The sequence below is a fragment of the Megalobrama amblycephala genome, linkage group LG21, assembly GCF_018812025.1.
Source record: "Megalobrama amblycephala isolate DHTTF-2021 linkage group LG21, ASM1881202v1, whole genome shotgun sequence".
Classification (NCBI taxonomy): domain Eukaryota; kingdom Metazoa; phylum Chordata; class Actinopteri; order Cypriniformes; family Xenocyprididae; genus Megalobrama; species Megalobrama amblycephala.
Genome location: NC_063064.1, coordinates 27,554,607 through 27,578,383, shown reverse-complemented (window position 1 = coordinate 27,578,383; position 23,777 = coordinate 27,554,607). Strand labels below are relative to the sequence as shown.

Sequence of the window (23,777 nt, the reverse complement as noted above, 5' to 3'; positions counted from 1 at the left end):
ACAGGTGAATCAAATGAACTAATTAACAGAACGGAGAAACTAGGTCACAGGGGCAGACAGAAACATGAGGATCTGTAACATTAACTTCTGCGTCCACAATTAAAGATATATTATATTATAAATTATATTATAACAATATATTCATTTATAACATATACATATGTAATATTCTGCATGACAGCATAAACATTATGCTGTATTAAAAAATTGAAACAACCCTGAAAATGTTCATATGTCAGCAGAAATTATACTTTTTTTGATACATTTTCAGTACAAACACATTTATCAAAGTATTTTGTGAAAAATACAGTCAACTACAACTCCTAACTGTTGCATCACGCTATTTGTCAGACCGCCTGGTCTCCATCATTAGCATGAAATGCATGCACTAGCATACAAGATACAGAGGAAACTTGAAACAAACTTTCACACTTCAGTTAAAAGTAAGTTATTAACGACTTTAAACAACATAATTTATATTCTTTATAACTAGAACATGTCAAGAACATATTCTTACTGTGTTAATGTGTTTCATACCTGATGAGGAGAGATATAAATATGCAATATCATACGAGTAGCTGTGCGATATGGCTGTATATCAGCACGGCTGTGATTCGTCCGTAGGCATGAGGCCGCAGGTAATCACAGCGTGCTGATATAAAGCCATATCGCACGGCTACGAGTGTGATATTGCGTTTATACAACAGTTCGACGGCACGAGTGTGTAAACAAATAAAAACAACAACGGAGTGTCTTTAAAACCCTCTTTCATGCAGCACTACTTCCTTCCGCCACGGATTCAAATCTCAAGTTGACAGTTGGACCAAGTCTCCGTTACTAATTCTAAAACGTCACTTTAGAACTAGTAACGAAGGAACATTGAGTCGCTTCATTGAAACTCATTGAATTTTGTACAGTATGAGAGAGAGAGAGTATTACCTGTCTGATATATTGCATTACATTCATTCTTCAAGTCCATTTCCATAATATTATATCCATTATAAAAGTCAGTTTGAATGTCCGCTGAGGAAAGCAATCTTGTATTTGTCCTTTTTTTACAGCTATCGGAATTTTCCAAAACATCCATAACACCACAGCGCAAAAACAACTTCCTTTGCAAAAGTTCCTCTCAATTTAAAAGTCTGTTTGTAAGGATGTAAGGTAACATTAAGGTAAGGTAACATTAATTATCAAATTTAACATAGCACAATTCGACTTGCTCTGGAAGAAATAATAGATGAATAAGACCAAAGATTGCCCGTTTTATGTACTCAAATTGAATTATGTCACATGTTTAACCACTATAAGTGCCAGCGGTAAATCCCCGAAGCTCTGGCCGAGATGAAGCAGTTCTCGGCGCGTACATGACCCCTGAACGGCCGCTGACGCCCTGGAGCTCACATCTCCGAAAACGTCAAAACAAATTGTAAAATAGGCACTATTATTAAATATGAATCACATATTTCAGGTCTAAACAACTACATTCTCGTCTAAAAAAAACTATTAAAACTACAGTTCGTGGTACAACAAGTAGTATTCTCAAAAATTACGGTGGATTTGCTCGTCCGCCATGAAGGTCACTTCAAGCGGAGTGATACAAACTGTGAAAAGGTAGGAGGAGTGCAGTTATCACTGAAATATCGCACGGCTATCAGCCAATCAGATTCGAGAACCAGACAGAACTGTTGTATAAATGTTAATAAAACACAGGACACGGAGCTGCTGCTGCTTTACCATCAGAGTCTGTGTATTGTTTCACTCAGGTGAATGCTTCCCAAGGCAAAAGCAATCATTGGCCAGATCACCGGTGCTCAAATAGCAACAAATAGAGAACATTAATTAAGTGGTAGTTCCTGCACCATAAAGCAAAGGGAAATGATGGCAAAGATGAGATTCATATTGTTCAACAATTTTTATTTAAAGAATAGATTACATTTTTTAAGGTCAGCATAAAAACTGACAAGAAAATTCTTAAGTAAATTTGTCTGAACTCTACAACTGAGTGACAGTGAAGTCAGACAGCTCCCGCTGTGCAACAACCTGGAACGGTACGAGCCAACATCCAATGACAGGAGCAAAAGAAAATCTGTAGTCCGTCACCATCACCCTGAAATTAACAAGACACACTTAGGCCTACTTAAAAATCTATTTAAAAAACATAAAATACAGTTTTATGGAAGTTCAACTATTATGTTTATTGATTACCAAGATGTCTTCACTTCCTTGTCCTTTAACTTTAAAGTTTGTGATCCTGGGATTTCCTCATATGAAATATCAACTTCCCCTTAAAATATTATCATAATTTATTCATATTCATTATCGATTCATAATGTATATAAATGATTGATTAATGATTCTCTTACCTAAAATTCCTGTGGAATCTTTTGGCTGTTGCCAAACTGCAGGCCACAGAAAATTTTCATCTTTCTTATGAAGAAGAATGACAACACGTATGTTTCCCATGGTAACGTCCATTTCATTACTCCGCAGAATCAGAGACACGCTGTTGACAGAGTAAAGGGCTGTTCACACCATGGGCGATGACTATAACGTTAAAGATAATGGGAAAATTTGTAATAATCATTCTAATTCTATGAGAATAAGGAAGTCCACAACTATAACATACTACATACAACATACTATAGCAAAAACAACACAGAGGAATGATGTCATTGGAATCACTTGTGAAAGATTTTTTTTCCCATCTAATGAAAAATAAAAACATTGACAGCCATTCAGAATCCATTCTTCTTTAAAGAGTTTGAGCATTTATGCTGCCTTCACAAGCTATCAGAATTATCATAAATTCAAGTTTCCTAGTCGGAAATGGGACATGAACACCTCTCAAGTTGTATTTACTACTGCAGGGAAACTCACGAAATCATTTTAATCGGCCTACTCGAGTTCCAGAGATGGGCGGGCCACAAACTTTACCTTCATCCTCTCCTCACTTCCTTTAATATCCTTCCCTTGTGGGTCAAAATGACCCAAAGCCCTAAATTATACCTTTTTTTGTCAAGAAAGCTTATATCATTTCATTTTTATAATAGTTTTTACTATTTTTAATGCAAATTTTTGGAGTTTTTTTATATATATATATATATATATATATATATATATATAATAAAAATAAATAATATAATTTAACCAGTACAATGGGGCTAAAGGCACACCTTAAAAACAAATTTGCTTTTCACTACTCTCAAAGCAGTAGTGGACAGTAACTAAGTATTTTTACTTCATTACTGTACTTACATTTTTCAAGTATCTGTACTTCACTCGAGTAGACTATTTTTAATTTGAGCAACTTTTACTTCACTACATTCCAAAGCATAAGATCATACTTTTTACTCCACGACATTTCATAAAACATATCGTTATTCCTTATTTTAAAATGAATACATCGTCACATGCTCAGAGACACAAAAGCAGTGTCCGATTCGTGCACAAACTGATTCTTTTCAATCATCCTGTTAAATCGGTTCACAAATCACATCAACAATTCATTTGCGAATTGGACTGACCGTATAGACCTTATAGAAGGTATGCATGTGACATCACCGTCGACCGTTACGACTGCGGTCACGCCCACTGAGTGGCACAATGGGGGCGTAGTTTGTGGGAGGGATGGGGGGGAGGTAACCCCCCCAATATTCAAATCCATCAGTTACAACCCCCCCAATACAATACAACCATACCAACGTTCAACCCCCCCAAAGTTGAAACCAAATCTACGCCCTTGGGCACAAAGACTGAGTGGCAGCATTGGTTTTCAGCGTGAATGTAGCGAAAAACACACAAAACACATCCAAAACTGGAAAGAGCTTTGTGATTGACTGTACAGATAGCTTTGACACAAAACCTGAGGTATATATTTAAAGAGTGCCGAAAGCTACAGAAAAAAAGAAGTAAATGGATCACTGCAATTCACAGAAACAGCTGGACTCCAGACAGAGAAACATGGATTTGCAGTTATCATTTTATGTCAAAATGTTGGATTTTGAGGTAAAATCATACCGTATCTATTGTATTGTTATATATTATGTTGATGACTCATCAATTAAATATTTTCCATCTTATATTCTGCATAATTGGGTGTTTTTCAATAAACAACACTAACAAAAACTATACTATAAAACTATATGTTTTAGGGCTGGACAATATGACGATATAACATTGATATAAGTGATTACGCGGATTTAAACCTACCTATATTGTAGTTGTATCAAATATTCACAGGCAGATTTTCTATATATATTTCCCCGGCGTCAAATCAGGCACATATAAATGTCAGGAAACATGACTCCTGACTGCATGTCAATATCCATGGATTAGGTTTATTTGACAAGTTGTAAGAAACACTTTTGAGCCCAACCTTTAGTGTAATCGTTTGTTTTACTCGCGTTTTCGCAGTTTCCTCTATTAAATCCAGTCATCCGGCAGGTTCTTTTGCCACTCAGTCCAGCTGAGGGAGCGCGTTTTCGGCGGGAAAGTGACGTCGATGCATACCCTCTATTTACCAGAGAAACAAGCGCGCCGCCATCTTTAGAATATTCTCTTTGAACTTCCGTTTTTGCAGTAGCAGATATATTTCTATGGCATCACTGTTGAAGAATAATTAGCTGGTGAAGTGGATTTACCTGTTGTAGAGTTAATGAAAGTTATCAGGAGCATTGTAATGTTTAAAACGGATGTCTTAACAAATGTTAGTAGACCGGGAAGATTTTAAAATGAGCAGTTCATTCATAAATACTTAAGATCGCTGTGGAAATACAAACCGGAGCGCAGCGCTGAAAAGGGGCGGGGCTACAACTCACTGATTCAATGATCCGTTCAGAGCGAGTCTCCACTCTCCAGTGAATGAATTTACGAGTCTGACTGAAAATTAGCCAAGAATTGGGGATCCACTGAGTGCGTGCGCGACTGATGGTGAAAAGTAAGTCAGCCTACTAATGTTGAATTTTAGGATTAATTATTGTAACTGAAAATCATATTTAGGTCACAACTGTCCGCTGTTTCAAATCACATTTTAAAACTAACTTGGCGATTCAAATAACGGTTGTATTGATTACATCGTTACGACACTAGGAGGCGACAACTGACTGCTAAAATGTATTTAACATTGAATGATTCATTCAAAAACTGATTCATCCAGTAATGAAACAAGTGAAATAGTTATGAGTCATTAAATCATTTATTCAAACCCATTTTTTAAATTAAATATTTTTAAATAGACTGTAGCAATTAATATTTTATCCTCTAGTAAATAACTATACACAATTTTGTTTAGTTGTCTATTCAGAATCATTGGAGAATCATGATTTCTATTTGAAATAAACAAATAAAAATCTTGATTCTCATTTTATCCTGAATCGTGCAACTCTAACACAAATTAAAATAACACATGCACATTCATCTTTGCTGCTGCAGCAATTATTTATTATTTTTTTTTTAAATATTATGTATTTAGCCCTATATGTTTCATTGGTTTTTATATTGTTTGTCAAACATTACATATTAGCCTATGTATCTGCATCCTCTAATCTTCCATCCATGCTGAATAGTGCTGGCTATTTGACAATTCATAATTATTCATAATTATTTTGAGCAATAGGATTATATAAAATATAGAGAATTAAATTATATAAGTGGCCTATATAAAATTACAAAATAAACATTCATCAATCAGTACTTTTTTACTCAAGTACATTAAAAATCAAGTACTTTTGTACTTTCATTCGAGTAAAATTGAAAAGGAGCACTAAATACTTTCACTTTAGTAATATTTTATGATACGTATCTGTACTTTTACTCAGGTACTTGATTTGTGTACTTCGTCCACCACTGTCTCAAAGTGTATGATTTCAGAAAAATATCTAAGTTTGTATTGAACATTGATGGAGCAACAGATTTTGCGTGAAAATAAATCATAAAAGTGGTTAATTTTGTTTAAAAATCGTATAAATATATGAGGTGGCGAGGGAGGCATTTTACCTCATGGGGAAAAGGCACACATTATTGATACAAAAAACTAAAATAATGTTTTTAATAATGTCTAGGTTAATACTCTTTATAGTTTGTAGTTTGTTTTATAGTTTGTTTTTGGTGTGACTGGCCCTTAACTCATAAATTAATTCTACCTCAATATCACCAAAAATAAAGGAGTTAAAAAGTGTTAAAAGGAGCTATAAACTAATATTTTGTATTAACATTATGTAAATTCTCAAATTAACATTGAACACAATATGTATTTTTTATAGTTGTGTAGCATATTACTCATGGTGGTCTTGATCCTATGGAACTTGATCCCATGAAAACTTCACAGTGTCCTGTCCATCAAAGTAGGAAATCTCACTAGTGCTGAGCAGCAGATGATGCGTTTTGTAATGAATTGCAATCTGACTGAAGCCGTTCTCTGAATCAAGGTGCCCGTTCATAGAAAACTCTGCAGAGTATAGACAAACATCACAGTGAGATTGTGCTTAAACAGAAAAGAAAAAATAAAAGCAATGGAATAATACTGTTCATTCAACTAAACTGTACTAGAACATGCTGGATATCTGACCTGATACGTCATTTTGTAGGAGTCTGACTTTCTGAGCAGGAACATCGTAACAAAGTGGCTTAGCATTACCAGAAGATTTCAAAATCCTAATGCTCTTCACTGAAGTACCAAAAGAGAAAGAAGAAATGAAAATAGTGAAATATGATGTCAGATGAAAAGCAGATGCACTATACAAGATAAAACTAATACATATAAAACCCACATACATGGAGGAGAGGTTGTCACAGGTTTCTGAGTTGTACTTGGTAATGGTGCCATGGCTAAATGTGAGTAAAAATTTGGCATGGAAATAAGATCATGAAAGGAAATAAGGAAATATAATCATGAAAAATCACATGCAGTCACTATATACATACAAAAATGCAAAATATAAACATTTTCTAAGCATCTTTTTTTCCAGCATTATTCTCATGTCTGTTTTACAGAGGACAAGTTAGAAAATATAGCCTGGAACCTAAAACTTGACTGATATACTGAATAGGAAAATGTAATATAAAAAAAAACATTGTTTTGGTTATAGAGTCTAGTTTTCATTTTCTTTCCTGGTGTCCTCTACATAAGACGTATCATAAAATATTAATAAGAAAAAATTCAGACTTATACAATGTAATGATTTAAAAAAAAAAAAATCTATGGGTCTCAGGAGGCTATTGAATTAGGAATAAGTTTGCATAGGGATTTCAGTGTCCCATTAAAAGCAGTCATAGAAAGGGAAATGATATACAGTACCTGCTTCTCTCTCTATAACACTGGCATCATAATCCAGTTCTGTAAGATATTTAAAAGGTTTTTCATTGCAATTTAAAATAACTTTTTTTTCTGTTTTTGTCACGATTAGGTTCTGTTTTGAGTTAGTTTTTATTGTGTTGCTCTGTTGCTGTTTGCCTGTGTATTGTGTTATTTTGAGTTTGTTTTATTAAAAGTATTGCTGCACATAGATCCTGACTTTCCCATCATTCCCTTCAACCAACACTAACAGATTTTAATTTTAATAGATTTTAAAATGTAATTTATTCCTTTGATCAAAGCTGAATTTTCAGCATCATTACTTTAGTCTTCAGTGTCACATGATCCTTCAGAAATCATTCTAATATGATGATGTTGCATGGAAATAAGATCATGAAAGGAAATAAGGAAATATAATCATGAAAAATCACATGCAGGCACTAGATACATACAAAAATGCAAAATATAAACATTTTCTAAACATCTTTTTTTCCAACATATCTGTTTTACAGAGGACAAGTTATAGAAAATATAGCCTGGAACCTAAAAATTGACTTATACTGAATAGAAAAATGTAATATTAAAAAAACATTGTTTTGGTTATAGAGTCTAGTTTTCATTTTCTTTCCTGGTGTCCTCTACATAAGACATATCATAAAATATTAATAAGAAAAAATTCAGACTTATACAATGTAATGATTTAAAAAAAAATCTATGGGTCTCAGGAGGCTATAATGAAAGTAAATTGAATTAGGACTAAGTTTGCGTAGGGATTTCAGTGTCACATTAAAAGCAGTCATAGAAAGGGAAATGATATACAGTACCTCCTCCTCGCTCCATAAGACCATCATCATCCAGTTCTGTAAGATATTTAAAAGGTTTTTCATTGCAATTTAAAATAACTTTTTTTTTCTGTTTTTGGCATGGTTAGGTTCTGTTTTGAGTTAGTTTTTATTGTGTTGCTCTGTTCCTGTTTGCCTGTGTATTGAGTTATTTTGAGTTTGTTTTATTAAAAGTATTGCTGCACATAGATCCTGACTTTCCCCTCATTCCCTGCAACCAACACTAACAGTTTTAATAGATTTTAAAATATAATTCATTCCTGTGATCAAAGCTTAATTTTCAGAATCATTACTTTAGTCTTCAGTGTCACATGATCCTTCAGAAATCATTCTAATATGATGATGTTGCATGGAAATTAGATCATGAAAGGAAATAAGGAAATATAATCATGAAAAATCACATGCAGGCACTAGATACATACAAAAATGCAAAATATAAACATTTTCTAAACATCTTTTTTTCCAAGATATCTGTTTTACAGAGGACAAGTTATAGAAAATATAGCCTGGAACCTAAAAATTGACTAATATACTGAATAGAAAAATGTAATATTAAAAAAACATTGTTTTGGTTATAGAGTCTAGTTTTCATTTTCTTTCCTGGTGTCCTCTACATAAGACATATCATAAAATATTAATAAGAAAAAGACTTATCAGACTTATCAGACTTATACAATGTAATGATTTTTAAAAAATCTGTGGGTCTCAGGAGGCTATAATGAAAGTAAATTGAATTAGGAATAAGTTTGCGTGAGATTTCAGTGTCACATTAAAAGCAGTCATAGAAAGGGAAATGATATACAGTACCTCCTCCTCGCTCCGTAACATTGACATCACAATCCGATTCTGTAAGATATTTAAAATGTTTTTCATTACAATTTTTCATTGCAAACATTTTTCTGTTTTTGTCACGATTAGGTTCTGTTTTGAGTTAGTTTTTATTGTGTTGCTCTGTTCCTGTTTGCCTGTGTATTGAGTTATTTTGAGTTTTGTTTTATTAAAAGTATTGCTGCACATAGATCCTGACTTTCCTATCATTGCCTGCAACCAACACTGACAGTTTTAATAGATTTTAAAATGTAATTCATTCCTGTGATCAAAGTTGAACTATACTATAAATGGTATCTAAATATATTTTTTAAATATAGAGATAGTATATTAAAAGCACATTTTAGTTTCATGGTGTCTCAAAATATCACATTTGAGTACACTTAGATGTTCTTAAGATTATCTTAAGTACTACTAAAGAAGAATTTTTAGTATATTAAGTACAAAATTAGTGTGCGAAAATAGAGCACTTTAAGTATATTATAGAAATTTACTTTTGTTTTTTTTCACCTGGGTCACTAGCAAAATATCGTGGTGTGAAGATTATTCTCATAAAACAATTTCATATCCAACAGCTCTTTTTCTTTATTTTATCTTACTTGATGATGTTGGTTGGGTATGCATATTTGGTTTCTTTCCCTCTTTGGGTTTGTGGGCAACCTGGATTTGCTGATCCTGTGGTTTGGTGACCACCATTGATGTAAGCGGTGTGACAAATTTGTATTTCAGAGAAAGATCAAGGGCTTTTTTCTTTGCATCATCTTTTTCCTGGCCTTGTAGAGTCACTCTGACATACAGAAAAATCCACAAATGAATATTCAGTAATACTATGTTTCATACATACAGAGATAAAAGAAGTACAGAATGTATATTTACTCTTTCTCCAGTAGCTGCTTTACTGTAAGGAAGGCCCATAATCTTTCAGTAAAGTTCTCCTGTCCAGGTTTGTTACTGTTTAGTTTCTGTATAAGTACACTAATATGATATATCATCTTAATTTTTTTCTGAAACAGAGAAAATTAAGGTCAGAAGTTTAAATTTTCATGGTCTAGTGCAGGGCTATTCAGTTGGCGGCCCGCGGGCCACATGCAGCCCCTAAGCAACCTCCAAGTGGCCCAGCCTGTGGTCCCGCCAAAAACGTGCATTCATACGTAAATTCACACCACGTGGTCTAGCAACACACAAACAATGCAGAGCGTGCTGGTAGTAGCCTAGATTACTATCAATATGACTTTCTCAACAGTGAAACGTAAAATTGTCAATGAAATCCAGTGAAGGAGGGATAGGCGGAATTGCGCTGAACAACACACAACAGAAGCGTTCTCTCGCGTGCGCGCGATCAGTTCTCCTCACGCCTGAATAGTCAAATACACACACAGACGTCTAAATATCCATCGTATGGAATATCTCACGTGAATACAGTCGGTTATGGCTTAAGTGGACGTAAACAGGTGGGTAATAACTGAATATGCGTCAGTTACATCCATGCATTCAGCAGCCCAATTAAATACCTGTCTGTCATTAATGTTAATCAAACAACAAAAGATTTTATATAAATGTGGGCTATATGTTAAATAAACCTACTGTATCTGAAAAAAAGGTTATATTGAATTTAATACTGTTTTGTAATTTGCTTTTTTGTTCTTTTATATAGCCTTACACAATAAATTTCTCATATTAGCCCATACTCAAATTGTCCACCTCTTGCCCACCTGTACGTATACCAGCTTATATACAATGTAGTCTTGATTTGGGTGGTCAATCTGCATTTAAAAGTTTGAAAGGGTTTTAAATCTTCTAAATCAAGTAAAATGACTCAAAATAAAGTAATTTAAGTATAACAAAGTCAACTTTAATCATATAAAATGTAATTTACCGACAACAAAATTGTGGCCAGTGAAAATGCCGAGTGACTAGTAATTTTGGAAAACCACTAGCCACTGTGGCTGGTGAACGAAAAAGTTAATGTCAAGCCCTGATTGCATCTTACAACCAGAGCTGTGCAAACTGATCAAAGTTAAAAAGAGAAACAATGAATAAACCTTATGTTTTTCATAAACCTTATGTTTTTCAATTTGTTTGTGTTGGTTTTAAAATGTGTCGTTACGAGCTGCTTCACCGCTGAAATGACTGGCCCAGCTAACCATCTTGGTTTGAAAATCTGGCCCAACTGAATTTATAATTGAATAGCCCTGGTCTAGTGCAAGGTTCCTAAAATCTGGACGTAGAGGGCCACTGCCCTGCAGAGTTTAGTTCCAGCCCTAATCAAACACACCTGAACAAGATAATCAAGGTCTTCAGAGATACTAGAAAATTACTAGAAAATGTTTGTTCAGGGTCTGAACTAAACTCTACAGGACAGTGGACCTCCAGGGCTGGATTTGAGGAACCCTGATCTAATGTGATGAACACCTCTAGAGGTTTAAAAGGAATAATGCACACAAAAAGTGACAATGCCTGTCATTATTTCTTATTTGTTTTTTTCCATTGAACACAAAAGGAGAATTTTTAAGAATGTTCATGTCATGATTATGAGTGAATAACAACCTAAAAATTATAATAGCTTACAAGTTGGAAAGACGTGAACATGAGTAAATTATTACAGAATTTGTGGAGAAACTACTCCCTTTAAATATTAGTCTGTAAGGCAGGGATGGGCAACATCAGTCCTGGAGTGTAGTATAGCCTATGCAGTGAACGGTTTTGTCCAGGACACCCCCATATAGTTCGTGTAGTTGGTATGACCCACTGGTGTATGGCATATTGCCAACTTGGCGAGTTAAGTTCATGGCATATGCTAGTAAAGAAGCTCAGCGTTATAAATCCTGTGTGTACGTGTCTTAATGTTAACTAAAGTTTAACAAAGACCACAACATGGTGTCAGAAGCCACTGTATCCGCTGAATCACACGGCGCACATCAAGTAGTGACTGAAGATCACCGCGGCGCGGGCGAACAGTGACGAACAGCAGGACTGCCAGATTATTCTAGCGAGCCCTACGTGCTAAAGAGATGGACAAAATGGAAATGCTTCATCCGCCGCCACCTTTGTCTCTGATGGGGAACTTGGCTGAAAATTGGCATAAGTGGGAACAAAGATTTAATTTGTATCTTACTGCCTCAGCTCTAGTGGACAAATCTGAGACGAGACAGATCGCTGTGCTGCTGCACTGCATAGGAGAAGAGGCGCTAGACATTTATAACTCGCTCGAGATCGAATACGAGGATCCACAGCGTAAAAAATTATCAGAGGTCCTCGCAGCACTGCGAAAATACTGTTCTGAGAAAGAATACCGTTTTTGACCGACATCAGTTCTGGGGCCCACACATTCTCTGAACAAGCAGGCATAGACAAATTCGTCACGGAGCTAAGAAACAAAGCATGCACATGCAAATTCGGAGAAACTGAAGATCTCATGATACGAGACAAAATAGTATTCAGCATAACTGACTCAGGGCTTCGTGAACGATTGCTGTCCATATCTGATTTGACACTTTCAAAAGCCATTGATATGTGCAGAGCTAAAGAAGTCACGAGGGCACAAGTTACAGCTATGACAGCATCATCAGAAACACAATTTGTGCATGCCATTACAAAAAAGGGACAGCAGCCTAAATGGAAATCAAACAAACCAGCAGTGCACAAACAAATGGCAGCGCCAACTAGAGGACATTCAAAAAATTGCGGCAAATGCGGACGCATTCACATGCCAAGACAGTGCCCTGCCTATAATGAAGTGTGTAAAAAATGTGGCAAAAAGAACCACTTTGCACTTGTGTGCAAATCGAAAGCCAAAATGGACACGCTTGACATAGATACTGAGATATCTGGGATAGACACACTGTTTGTAGGTACTGTAGTTCACTCAAACGCATCAGACACAGGCTGGCACACAAATCTGCGTATGGCAGGCACAGTTGTCACCTTCAAGCTCGACACGGGCGCTGAAGCAAACGTCATTCCAAAGAAAATCGTTGATCAGCTTCAGGTTCCTGTGAACATCCAAAAGACAAACACAGTGCTTGTGTCGTATGGAGGCACCCACATCAAACCAGAAGGTGTTGTTAACTCCATGTGCAGGCTAAAAATAAAACAACCAACATGATGTTCTTTGTGACTACAGCATCAGATATAGCCCTACTTGGGAGACAGGCATGTGTGCAGTTGGACCTCATAAGAAAAGTAGACGCCCTCATACCATCATCGCCCACCACAAAAACTGAGCTCCTCACCCGCTATGCATCAGTGTTTCAAGGTTTGGGCCAGTTTCCAGGATTGCACCATATTCATACCGACCCTTCCGTTCCTCCGGTAATACACGGCTGCAGGAAGATACTGTATGCAGTCCATGACCGACACCGAGAGACACTGGATGAATTGGAAAAAAGGGGTGTCATAAGCAAAGTCTCTAAACCTACTGCATGGGTTAGCAGTCTGTGCATCACAGAAAAGAAAAACGGCACACTGAGAGTCTGCCTGGACCCCAGAGACATAAACAGGGCCATACTCCGCCAGCACTACAACATTCCCACCCTGGAGGACATACGGAGTAAGTTAGCTGGCAAAAAGTTGTTCACCATCCTGGATGAGAAGGACGGCTATTGGCAGATTCAACTAGATGAGGAGTCAGCAGATCTCTGTGCTTTCAACACGCCGTGGGGCAGGTATCGTTTTCATCGCATGCCTTTTGGCATTAAGTCAGCGAGCGAGGTATTTCAACGCTTGAACTCAGAGAGCTTTGGGGACATTGAAGGTGTTTTCATGGTGGCCGATGACATGATCATAGCGGCATCCACCAAAGCAGAGCATGATGCCATCCTAGAGAAAGTGATGAACAGAGCGGTGAGTCTAAACGTGAAATTCAACAAAGACAAGTTGCAGTATATGGTCAATGAGGTAACTTACCTTGGCCACGTAATCACCGCAGAGGGAGTGAAGCCTGATGAGTCCAAGGTTTCAGCGATATTGCAATTTCCCCCTCCCACTGACAGAAAAGCCCTTCAACGTCTGCTAGGTATGACATGCTATCTGTCGCAATGTTCCCAATGAAGCCACCCTCACTGCACCGCTCAGGCTGTTGCTAAGGAAAGATATAGACTGGCAGTGGCATCCTGAACAGCAGTCAGCACTTGAAAAACTCAGAACAGCCATTGCAAATGCATCTGTTCTAGGGCATTTTGACCCGAAGGAGCCTATAGAAGTGCAGGCAGATGCCTCAAAAGATGGCTTTCGGGGCTGCTCTAATGCAGAAACGGCAACCGATTGCATATGCTTCGAAAGGACCAGGCCAGGACTCACTGAAGCCGTATGTCACATGGTGGAAGCCTGTAGTTGCTGTGAAGAGAGTTGTCCTGAAAATCAAAAGGAGCCACTTATCTCACATCCAGTTCCAGAGGGACACTGGCAGAAAATAGCCACTGACATTTTTGACTTTCAAGGGCGTTCATTTCTCCTGATTGTGGACTATTTCTCTAAATATCCAGAAGCCCTGCAGCTGTCAGACAAAACATCAGGCTCACTGATAGCACAATTCAAGGCGGTGTTTGCAAGACATGGTGTGCCTGAGATCCTGATTGCAGATCATGTACCCTTTGCCAGTGCTGAAATGGCTCGATTTGCTCATGACTGGGGTTTCAACATCACACACTCCAGTCCAAACTTCCCTCAGTCCAACGGCATGGCCGAGCGAGCCATAAAAACCGTCACAACTATGCTGAAAGCTGCTGCTCAGTCTGGCACTGACCCTCACCTAGCTTTATTGACTCTCCGCGACACTCCTGTCACTGGTCTCAAATACTCTCCAGCCCAGATCTTTATGGGTAGAGTCTTACGTTCCACTTTACCAGCCAGCAAAGCTGTTCTGCAACCTTCTATACCTAAACACATCCAGGAAGCGCTGCAGCATCTTCAATCACAGCAAAAGAGATGGTATAATAGAACAGCAGCTCCACTTCCAGCCTTAAAGGGGGGACAGAGAGTATATATGAGAATCAAAAACACATGGAAACCAGCTACAGTTGTCAGTATCCGAGATGAGCTCCGCTCATACGATGTTGTCACATCATCGGGCACAATCTACCGCAGGAACAGAGGCCACCTCAGGCCTGACAGGTCAATCAAACATGACTCACAACCTGACTGTTCCATGTACACTGACAATGACTTGTGCAATGACACTGTTCCAAAAGCTGCCCCAACTGAGCTACCTCAAGATGTGGAAAGGAGTGTGAGAGGTCCGGAATGCACAAGAGCTCGACGTATCGTCAGACAACCGGCACGGTTTAAAGATTATGTGCTTACTTAAGTATGACTAGTGTTTATATTGCTTGTTCATAGCAAATGTTTATTTTATACACTGGTGATATTTACAGCATACTATACTTGCTTTATGCCTAATTAATACTTTGTTTAAAGCTTAAATGTGGTTAAAGTTACCATCGTTTATTACTGTATTCACGGAGACAAGAGAGCCGTCGCTATTTTCATTTTTAAACACTTGCAGTCTGTATAATGCATAAACACAACTTCATTCTTTATAAATCTCTCCAACAGTGTAGCATTAGCCGTTAGCCACGGAGCACAGCCTCAAATTCATTCAGAATCAATGTAAACATCAAAATAAACACTGTACTTACGCGATTAGACATGCTCCATGACGAACACTTTGTAAAGATCCATTTTCAGGGTTATGTTGTTTAAGGCAAGCGCGAGCACCAGATTTAAAGGGCCACACACCCTGAATTGGCTCGTTTCTACTTATGCCCCAAAATACGCAGTTAAAAAAATGAATTAAAAAAAATCTATGGGGTATTTTGAGCTGAAACTTCACAGACACGTTCAGGGGACACCTTAGACTTATATTACATCTTTTAAAAAAAGTTCTAGGGCACCTTTAATGTTAACTAAAGTTTAACAAAGACCACAACATGGAGTGCCGCTGTCCTGCAGCAACCCTGATTAAAAAAAAAAAACACTGTTTACATTAACTTTAGACAAGACTGGTAACTGATATCTGTGTTTATAAAGTTTCCACCTCAATAAAAAAAGCTACGAGAGAGTGCATACAGGCACATCTGCTTCAAAATACAACATTAAAAAGCTATCTTTGTGAGCAAAAGTGTCGCCCTCACCTTGTGGTGGCTTGGAATTCAAAGGGGAATCAAATATGTTTGTTTAGACGTAGGACGGATGGCCAGATATTTTGGATATGTATCCGATTTATAACCACATTTGGAAGTGGCTCAGATCAGATATGAAAAAACTCGTGCAGAATTTTGAGTTTGTACGTGTGCAACAAATTCTGATCTGTGTCAGATGTGAGTAAAAAATCTGATTTTTTTAGTGCCAGTGTAAAAGTAGCCTTAGTAATCCTGAAAACATTGAGTAGCTTGTTCAGGTTTGATCAGGGTTGGAGCTAAACTCTGCAAGACAGCGGCACTTCAGGACCGACGTTGCCCATCCCTGCTGTAAGGGGTAATAATAATAATAATAATAATAATAATGGATTTTATTGAACGGCACCTTTCATAACACCCAATGACCTTACAAGCAAACAAAACAGTAATATAAAAAAATAACAAAAAAAATCCAATTAGCATCACAGAATACAACAACATAACAGCACACATGCATCATAGACACAGTAGAACACAATACAGTCTAATAAAAGTAGGTCATAAAAAGTAAAGTGGTTATCTTACCACTAATGCAGTGACTTCAGTGGTAAAACTGTCCAAACTGTTATCAATGATACGACCAGCCACCATAATCTCAGAACCGCTGTAGTACTGGCTGAAAGTGGTTCGGGTTAAATCAGCCACTCCTTGGTAGCTAAGCTGGACATCAGTCAAGAGCGGAGTGGCCACTTCCTTGTAGAAGTCCTACCAGAATAAAATTGTTCCTGTATTTATCCTTGCAATTTAAGTTTAGTGTATGTTTAACACTGGCAACAGCAAATGGCACATCGGGAAATGACCCAAGCTGGAATCAAACCCAAGTCGCTACCCTAGAAAGAGTTCTTTTTTCAAATATGACCTGCAGTTGTTGATCAGCATCAGAATCCTCATAGATCCTGCGAGCAACACCGTTATTTCCCTGTGACAACTTCTTCAGGAGCTCAAAGTTGACATCAAACCCAAAACCCAAACAGTATAAAGGACATTTTTCATCAATGGCCTTTTTCACATTTTTCTGAATCTTCACTGGGTCTGTCTCACCTTTTCACAAAAAAAAGAAAGATGGTTTTAGGCAATGAATAAAAGTGGACATCTTACTGCTAAATGGATTTTTTTTTTTTCAGGATATTTTAGTGTAGGCTATAGGATCATTGTACGCATACATCCTTTTTCTTTTCTTTTTTTTTTATGCTGTGTTGGGGACTTCATTTGCAATACAGTAAATACTGTAGGTAGAGTATGCACAGTATTTATCCCTAAACTATCAAAATACAAGTGTGCATGCATGAGTGAATCAGTTGTTTTGTGCCTCTATTGGGCTCTCCATCAGTCAATAGGATCAGGATGGATGCAGATCCCTCTTGATGGTGTTTGTTGATCATGTCCACAGCTTTTAGCACTGCAGCATTTATGTCTGTGTCTGAAAGGAAAGAAATGTTACAAATAAAGGTCATTTAGTTAAACTAGGGAGATCATAAGTCTGGAATATTTTAGATCAGTTTTAGTTGCTTTACAGCTATGCTAATATTGAAATCGTGTCAGTTGGGCCATCATTTTCTTTTTAGGGATTTTTTTTTCTCTAAAATGATTTTGTTCAATTGGCTGATGGTGAATACTTTACATCCTTCACTCTTAATCCTCTTCACAAACGTCTTTGCTTCTTCCACATTTCCTTTAGTAGCTTTGAGAAGTTCAGGTTTCCAAGTTTGAATGTAAGCATTGAATGTAATCAATCCGAAGTGGTCATCCTCTGCAAGGTCACTTAAAATCTTCAGCATTGCCAAATGAGTCTAAAACATAATGATTCCAATTTATGAAGCCATAACTATATGAAAAATAAAAATAATTTATTCTAGGATTCAACAATTTACCAAGTAAAACACAAAAGGAGAAATTACTAAAAAAAGAAGTTCACCTGCTCCATTTTTTTGCCTGACATGGAGCCACTCTTGTCAATGATAAACACCACATTTTTGGAATTGTACTTAATATTTTTAGGTGCAAAGCAGTGAACAAAGTAGCCTTCTGATGCCTGAAAAGAGGATAAGTCTTAAGTGGGAGTGAGACTAATGTGAGAGTTCTTACTAAAAATGAAAAATGGTCATTTTGTTGCTGTAAATTGCTGTCAGTATGAACACTTTCCAGTTGTCATCATCAACATGTGAGTTTAAATTTAAATAACTAAGTTCACAACATACCTTCAGATCACCAGCTTCAATTTTTCTCTCAACATCATACATAATGATCAGGCTGCCGTTCAGACCATTTTCACTACAATCATCACACTTTGTTTGCTGATCACGAGTGGGGTAGAAATTCACCATTGCCTTAGATTGCAAAACGGCAGACGTTTTCACAATATATTTCATCATATTAACATTTTCAAGCAAGAAGTTGCTTTTTTTATCATTTATTTTCATTTCCATATTTATTTCTTACACATTTTTCTGCTCTGGTGGTTTTGACAGCTTTAGTCAGATCCTTAGTGTTCAAACCACCTTTGACCTCCAAGAAAGAAATTCCTGGATTCTCATCTATGTGTACGTCAATCTAACCAAAATAAAAATTTACATTTTGCTTTCTTTTTCATTATAATGAATAAAAATCATCTACAAATCTTCATTATAACAGTCTTGATTTGTTTATTTTCATACCTTGAAATCTGCCACCGGCTGCATCGGTTGGGCATTGATGAGTAACTCATATTTGCCATGGCGCCGCTTTAGCAGTTCTTCATAGGTCAACTCAAAGGTCACTTTACTGTGAGCAGCTACTGTCACTGATGTTTTAAAGTCTTCAAAAGTCCTTCCAACAGCACTAAAATAGAAATAGAATATTTAATAATCCCAAAATAAATGGAATGTTATTTAATGCTAAATATATCTTATTTATATTTTTTGTCTACATTTATCCATTTGGCAGATGCTTTTAACCAAAGTGACTTGCATTGCAATGAAGGAAGGCCTATAATTTTTTTTTTTTTTTTTAAATCAGTCCATGCATTTCCTGGGAATCTTCAGCTAGTACCATGCTCTACCATTTGAGCTACAGGAATCATCTTCTTTTTAAAATACCAAGTACCTGACCAGTCCAGCACTTTCTCCTCGAGATACTGCTTGACAGTATTCCTGCTGAGCTTCCTCTTTTTCCTTCACAACTCCATCATATATCTTCCCATCTATGGTCCTAATGTAGAAATGCCAGTAATCAGCAATGAAAATCAGGAACTGGGGTCATTAGACAAACGGTAGTAGCTAAAATACATGCTCTAAATTGTTCATAGTTTAATTTACATTAGGTAAGTCTGGCTGTTCATATGTTAATAGTATATGAGTTAAAGAGAAAGTTTTACTATTGTTTGAATATTTTAAAGCTTTTGGACTTTGTTTTGGTATTTACTTACATTTTAAACTGGCTGATGAAGGCATTCTTGGGTATCTTGACCTCAAAACGGACCTCTTGAGATTCATTTAACTTGTTTTTCACACGGCTTGTGATGACCGTGGTAGCGTAGCGGCTGGTGATCTTTGAGTTAATGTGGAAGCTGTAAACATCTATATCTTGTTTCTGTATTAAAGTGAACAAGTATCAGTGCTCTCATGCCAGGCTTATAGGATTGATATTGTTGTTGATGGTGCCAGCTAATACAGCAAAAACACTCAAACAGATGTCAAACGTATTGACTTTAGAAAACAAAACAACCCCAAACATACTAATGTGGACTTTCTCCTCAAACATGATCAGTTATTTACACAGTATTTTGAGCCCCTTGCGAAAGCGGATCAAATTCAATGCAATACTGAGATTTTGAATGTGGAATTAAATTATGAACAAATTATCACTGAACTTTTTACACAGATTTGTAATGTCCAAGGGTGTATTCAATTTGATTTGTTCCATTTTTTGCTTATCTCTCTTATAAGTAACTTAAATATTTAATATAATTTTTTATATATATAATTTATTCTTTATTCTATATATTAAATTCTTTATAATTTAATATATACTAGTGGAGAATAACAGCTTGTAAAGTCAAGAAAAAAGAGAAATAAAGTATTTCCCCCATATACACTTTTTGTTCGTAACCTGTTGATTTACCTTGTTAGCAGCCAAGTTGACACAGGTGAACAGAAGGCCAAACAAAGTTACTCTCAGTGCAGCTTTGTCCATGGTGATCGGAGAAGAAATGGAAAAGAACACCAAACAGACCACTGTAATGAAGCCACTATTGGTTATCAAAGGCAGGACACAGACACTGCCCCTTTTAAAAATGCCCTTATATGGTAGAAACCGATACAAACATGTAAAGCAGAATAAGCAACTATAAGCAATATACTTATAAATACGAAATAGAAACAGAGAGAGAGAGAGAGAGAGAGAGAATTTTTTAATTTTAAAAATACATTTTATTTGTAAACTGCACAATAACAATACAAGTAGCATTAAGATTACATTTTAACACCAAATAGAACTACAACAAAATATTGAAAATCAATACATCATCAATAATTTCACAAAGGACTTACAAAGGCTCTTTTTTAAATCTATAAAGATTGCCATTTTTGCTGGAGCCAGTAAAAAATTACACAACGGACATTCATGAAAACGTTTCCATAAAAATGTAAAACCTCCATTGAAAACACTCCATCAAAACATCTAAATAAATTTTGTTAAATAATAAATAATGGTCTTAAGCTTGAACAATACATAAATACAGAAGCTGAATCTAGTTCAGATACAGAATCAGATACATGTTAGGATGCACAAAGTTGATGCAAAGCTTGATTAATACACTCGTACATAACTTTTCAAAGCTGCCGTCACCGTCACTGTATTTATTTTGCTGCATAAAATGGACCTTGCTCTTTTGTTAAAGGTCAAATATTTGCACACTTTCATTTACAAGGTTTGTAAGATACTAAAACAATTCAGTTTTCACCTGGAGGTCTGGGATCCTCTTCTCCCTCTTTGGGTTTGTCGGCAACTTCCACTTCATCTTCCTGTGGCTTAGTGACGACCATAGAGGTGAGGGGGGTGACAAACTGGTATTTCAGAGAGAGTTTGAGAGCTTCTTTCTCTTCATCCTCTTTCTCTTGTCCTTGAAGAAGCACCCTGAGACAGAAAGATGTCCTCAATGTCCAATTGAAAATGCAGAATGTCGTATCACTCCATAAACTTACTGCCTTTCCAGAAGTTGCTTCACTGTCAGGTAGGCCCACAGTCTCTGCATGAAATCTTCATTCTCAGGTGGGACATCACTGGGGTCTTTTATCATTACAGTGTCCTGATACGTCACATTATTACCTTTCTGCTCAGAAATAACAATAATGAACATTTTCATCAGGAATGTGTCACAGTCTCTCTGTGCATTCCAAGGGCACTTCGGAGTGAAAATAATCATGGCCGCCATGTTGAAGGGTCGTTCCAAACCGAAGTGCTCAAAACTGGCCACTTCAAAGGGCCCTTCGGAATGAAGGATTTCGAAGGGTACAACTGATGGACACTTTGGGCCCCCATGATCCTTTGCACAGGGAAGTTCTTTGACGTCACAGAATGGGTACAGGAGGTTATAGAAGTTCGATGTTACCTATAAATGTATATATAGTATTTTTCTATACTACTGTAATATTTACGAGTTAGATTTGGTACATTATTATGGTCAAAATGACATTGTACTTCAACAAAAATACTTTACAGCTCCCTTTATCAGTCCATTCAAATGTTTAAAATACATAGACACAATATAGCCTACATGCGATAAACCTAAAATAAATAAATAAATAAACTAACGTTAAACTAAAGGCGCAGCTTGCAAAATCTACTCCTCTTTGATTGTCTCGTTAAGATGACGTAGAAGTGCGTTCCAAAAGAAGAGTTTTTTTGACCCCTACACCCTTCATCCCTTCGAAGCTCTCACTCTTTGAAGGGTAAGATGAAGGGTAAACCCTTTGAAAGGATTAGGGCACAGGGATGAGCCCTTCCAAATGGAACGCAGGGTCTGTCTGTCCTGGACTCCAAAGACTCCATCTCCCATCATCCTCCCTGTCCCTCACCAGCACTCACTCCACCATCAGCTGATCACACAGACCTGTTCCTTGTCTGCACCTAATCACACAGGACTTTTAAGCACACCACTCACCTCCCTCAGTTGTCCAGTCAGTTAGATGTGTTTGCCTGCTATCATTTCTTGGATGTATAGCCTATGTTTTGAGTTATCATTAAACCTTTTGAGTTCTTTGAAGACCTACTTCTCCTGCCTGCTTCCTCCTGGGTCACAAATCGTTACAGAATGCTGTCATTACAACTTTCACCAATAACATTACCTGAAAACAAAATGACCATTATTCCAAACTCTTCAACAACTCACCATCAATGATCCTAATATCCAATATAATGACCTCAGTTGAGACAGCCGAGATAAAAACAGCACACTCAATCCCTATCAATTTGATACAATTTGTAAAGCACCATGATGATCTTACTGATACTGCAATGACTTCAGTGCTGAAACTCTCCACACTGTTGTCTGTGATTTGTCCTGAAACCACAATCTCAGAGCCGTTGAAGTACAGGTTAAAGCTGGTCTTGGTAAGGTTTGTTCCTCCTGTGTATTTAAGTTGAATATCAGTGAGGAGAGGGTCGGCAACTTCATCATAGAAGCCCTACAATATAACAAACCAAAATAAAGGGTTTAAATGCATTCAAACACAGAACAGATAAGAACTGAGGATGAATTCACAGCTGATTCTCTGTAGTCCACCTGCAGCTGCAGATCAGCGTCCGAATCTTCATAAATCCTGCGAGCAACTCCACCATTTGCATCTTGTGTATGTCAGTTTGGTCATCTGGGGACTTTTTTTTTAAACATTTCTGTAAGAAGTCTTTTATGCTCACCAATGCTACATTTATTTGATCTAAAATACATGAAATACAGTCTTCAGTGTAACATGATCCTTCAGAAATCATTCTATACTGATTTTCTGCTTTAGAAACATTTGTTATATATATATATATATATATATATATATATATATATATATATATATAAAATACACACACACATTACTGACCTCAAACATTTGAACAATGTATTTAACAGTATGAAACAGATCTAGTTTTTCTGCATCTTCATCTCAAATACAAATAATTAATCTGTTTTTAGAATTTTGACACGTCATCTTCATCTTAATCTGAGATTTGACCCTCACCTTCTTAACAGGTTGTGAACTGGCTGAGATGAGAAAGACGCTCAAGAGAATCAGTCTGAGAGCTGCTCGATCCATCATGACCTGCTCAGAAACCAGACCTCGAAACACACACTACTTTAAACTCCTGACCACATCATGTGATTGGCTATTATTGACCGGATTCAGGAACCACCCCCTTTATTAGTAATCAAAGTCTCTTGAACTCCTCAAAAGTCAATATTGATGCATGCTTTTTTAGAAAATATTTTATCTATATAACTTGTAAATACTTCAGATTCTGTAGAAGTTCGCTGCTGTTTTTATTTTATTATCGAAATCATAAAATACATAGGCCTACTTTACAGAAATAATCACAATCAATATTTAGAAAGGCGCCAATCAAAGAGTTGCTATGTATATAACATTTTTGGTGTGTAATTTTAATTGCTATTTT

The 23,777-nt window shown here is 36.7% G+C and overlaps 2 protein-coding genes across 3 annotated transcripts; both read right to left on the bottom strand.

Annotated features, from left to right (window-relative positions):
- Nucleotides 1-1,897: 1,897 nt before the first annotated feature.
- Nucleotides 1,898-20,391, bottom strand: LOC125256854 (inter-alpha-trypsin inhibitor heavy chain H3-like). Of its 2 annotated transcripts, XM_048173114.1 has the most exons (22): nt 20,235-20,391; nt 19,540-19,703; nt 19,218-19,322; nt 18,791-18,953; nt 18,576-18,686; nt 18,335-18,463; nt 18,052-18,168; nt 17,758-17,926; nt 17,446-17,556; nt 16,996-17,177; nt 16,662-16,841; nt 9,838-9,965; nt 9,561-9,748; nt 8,941-8,979; nt 8,116-8,151; nt 7,295-7,333; nt 6,772-6,825; nt 6,566-6,664; nt 6,277-6,445; nt 2,364-2,503; nt 2,206-2,284; nt 1,898-2,107 (listed from the first exon to the last, which is right to left on the bottom strand). In XM_048173114.1, the coding sequence occupies exons 1-19, from the start codon at nt 20,304-20,306 to the stop codon at nt 6,294-6,296; spliced, it is 2,238 nt and encodes a 745-aa protein (XP_048029071.1). In that variant the 5' UTR covers nt 20,307-20,391; the 3' UTR covers nt 1,898-2,107; nt 2,206-2,284; nt 2,364-2,503; nt 6,277-6,293. The 2 variants fall into 2 exon arrangements, with proteins under 2 accessions (XP_048029071.1, XP_048029072.1); XM_048173115.1 differs by lacking the exon at nt 6,277-6,445.
- An 847-nt stretch (nt 20,392-21,238) lies between these two features.
- On the bottom strand, nt 21,239-23,419 carry LOC125256415 (inter-alpha-trypsin inhibitor heavy chain H3-like). The gene is made up of 4 exons (XM_048172400.1): nt 23,308-23,419; nt 22,897-22,958; nt 22,619-22,798; nt 21,239-21,444 (listed from the first exon to the last, which is right to left on the bottom strand). Exons 1-4 carry the CDS (start codon nt 23,417-23,419, stop codon nt 21,313-21,315), a joined length of 486 nt encoding a protein of 161 aa, XP_048028357.1. The 3' UTR covers nt 21,239-21,312.
- Nucleotides 23,420-23,777: the final 358 nt, after the last annotated feature.

Coding starts and splice junctions, on each gene's coding strand:
- LOC125256415 (XM_048172400.1), bottom strand. CDS start 23,419: ATGGATCGAGCAGCTCTCAGACTGATTCTCTTGAGCGTCTTTCTCATC. Junction 22,959..23,307: donor GATTAAGATGAAGATGACGT/GTCAAAATTCTA, acceptor GACATACACAAG/ATGCAAATGGTGGAGTTGCT. Junction 22,799..22,896: donor ACGCTGATCTGCAGCTGCAG/GTGGACTACAGA, acceptor GTTATATTGTAG/GGCTTCTATGATGAAGTTGC.
- LOC125256854 (XM_048173114.1), bottom strand. CDS start 20,306: ATGGACAAAGCTGCACTGAGAGTAACTTTGTTTGGCCTTCTGTTCACC. Junction 18,687..18,790: donor AGCCGGTGGCAGATTTCAAG/GTATGAAAATAA, acceptor TATTTTGGTTAG/ATTGACGTACACATAGATGA. Junction 17,557..17,757: donor GAGGATTAAGAGTGAAGGAT/GTAAAGTATTCA, acceptor CTTTCCTTTCAG/ACACAGACATAAATGCTGCA.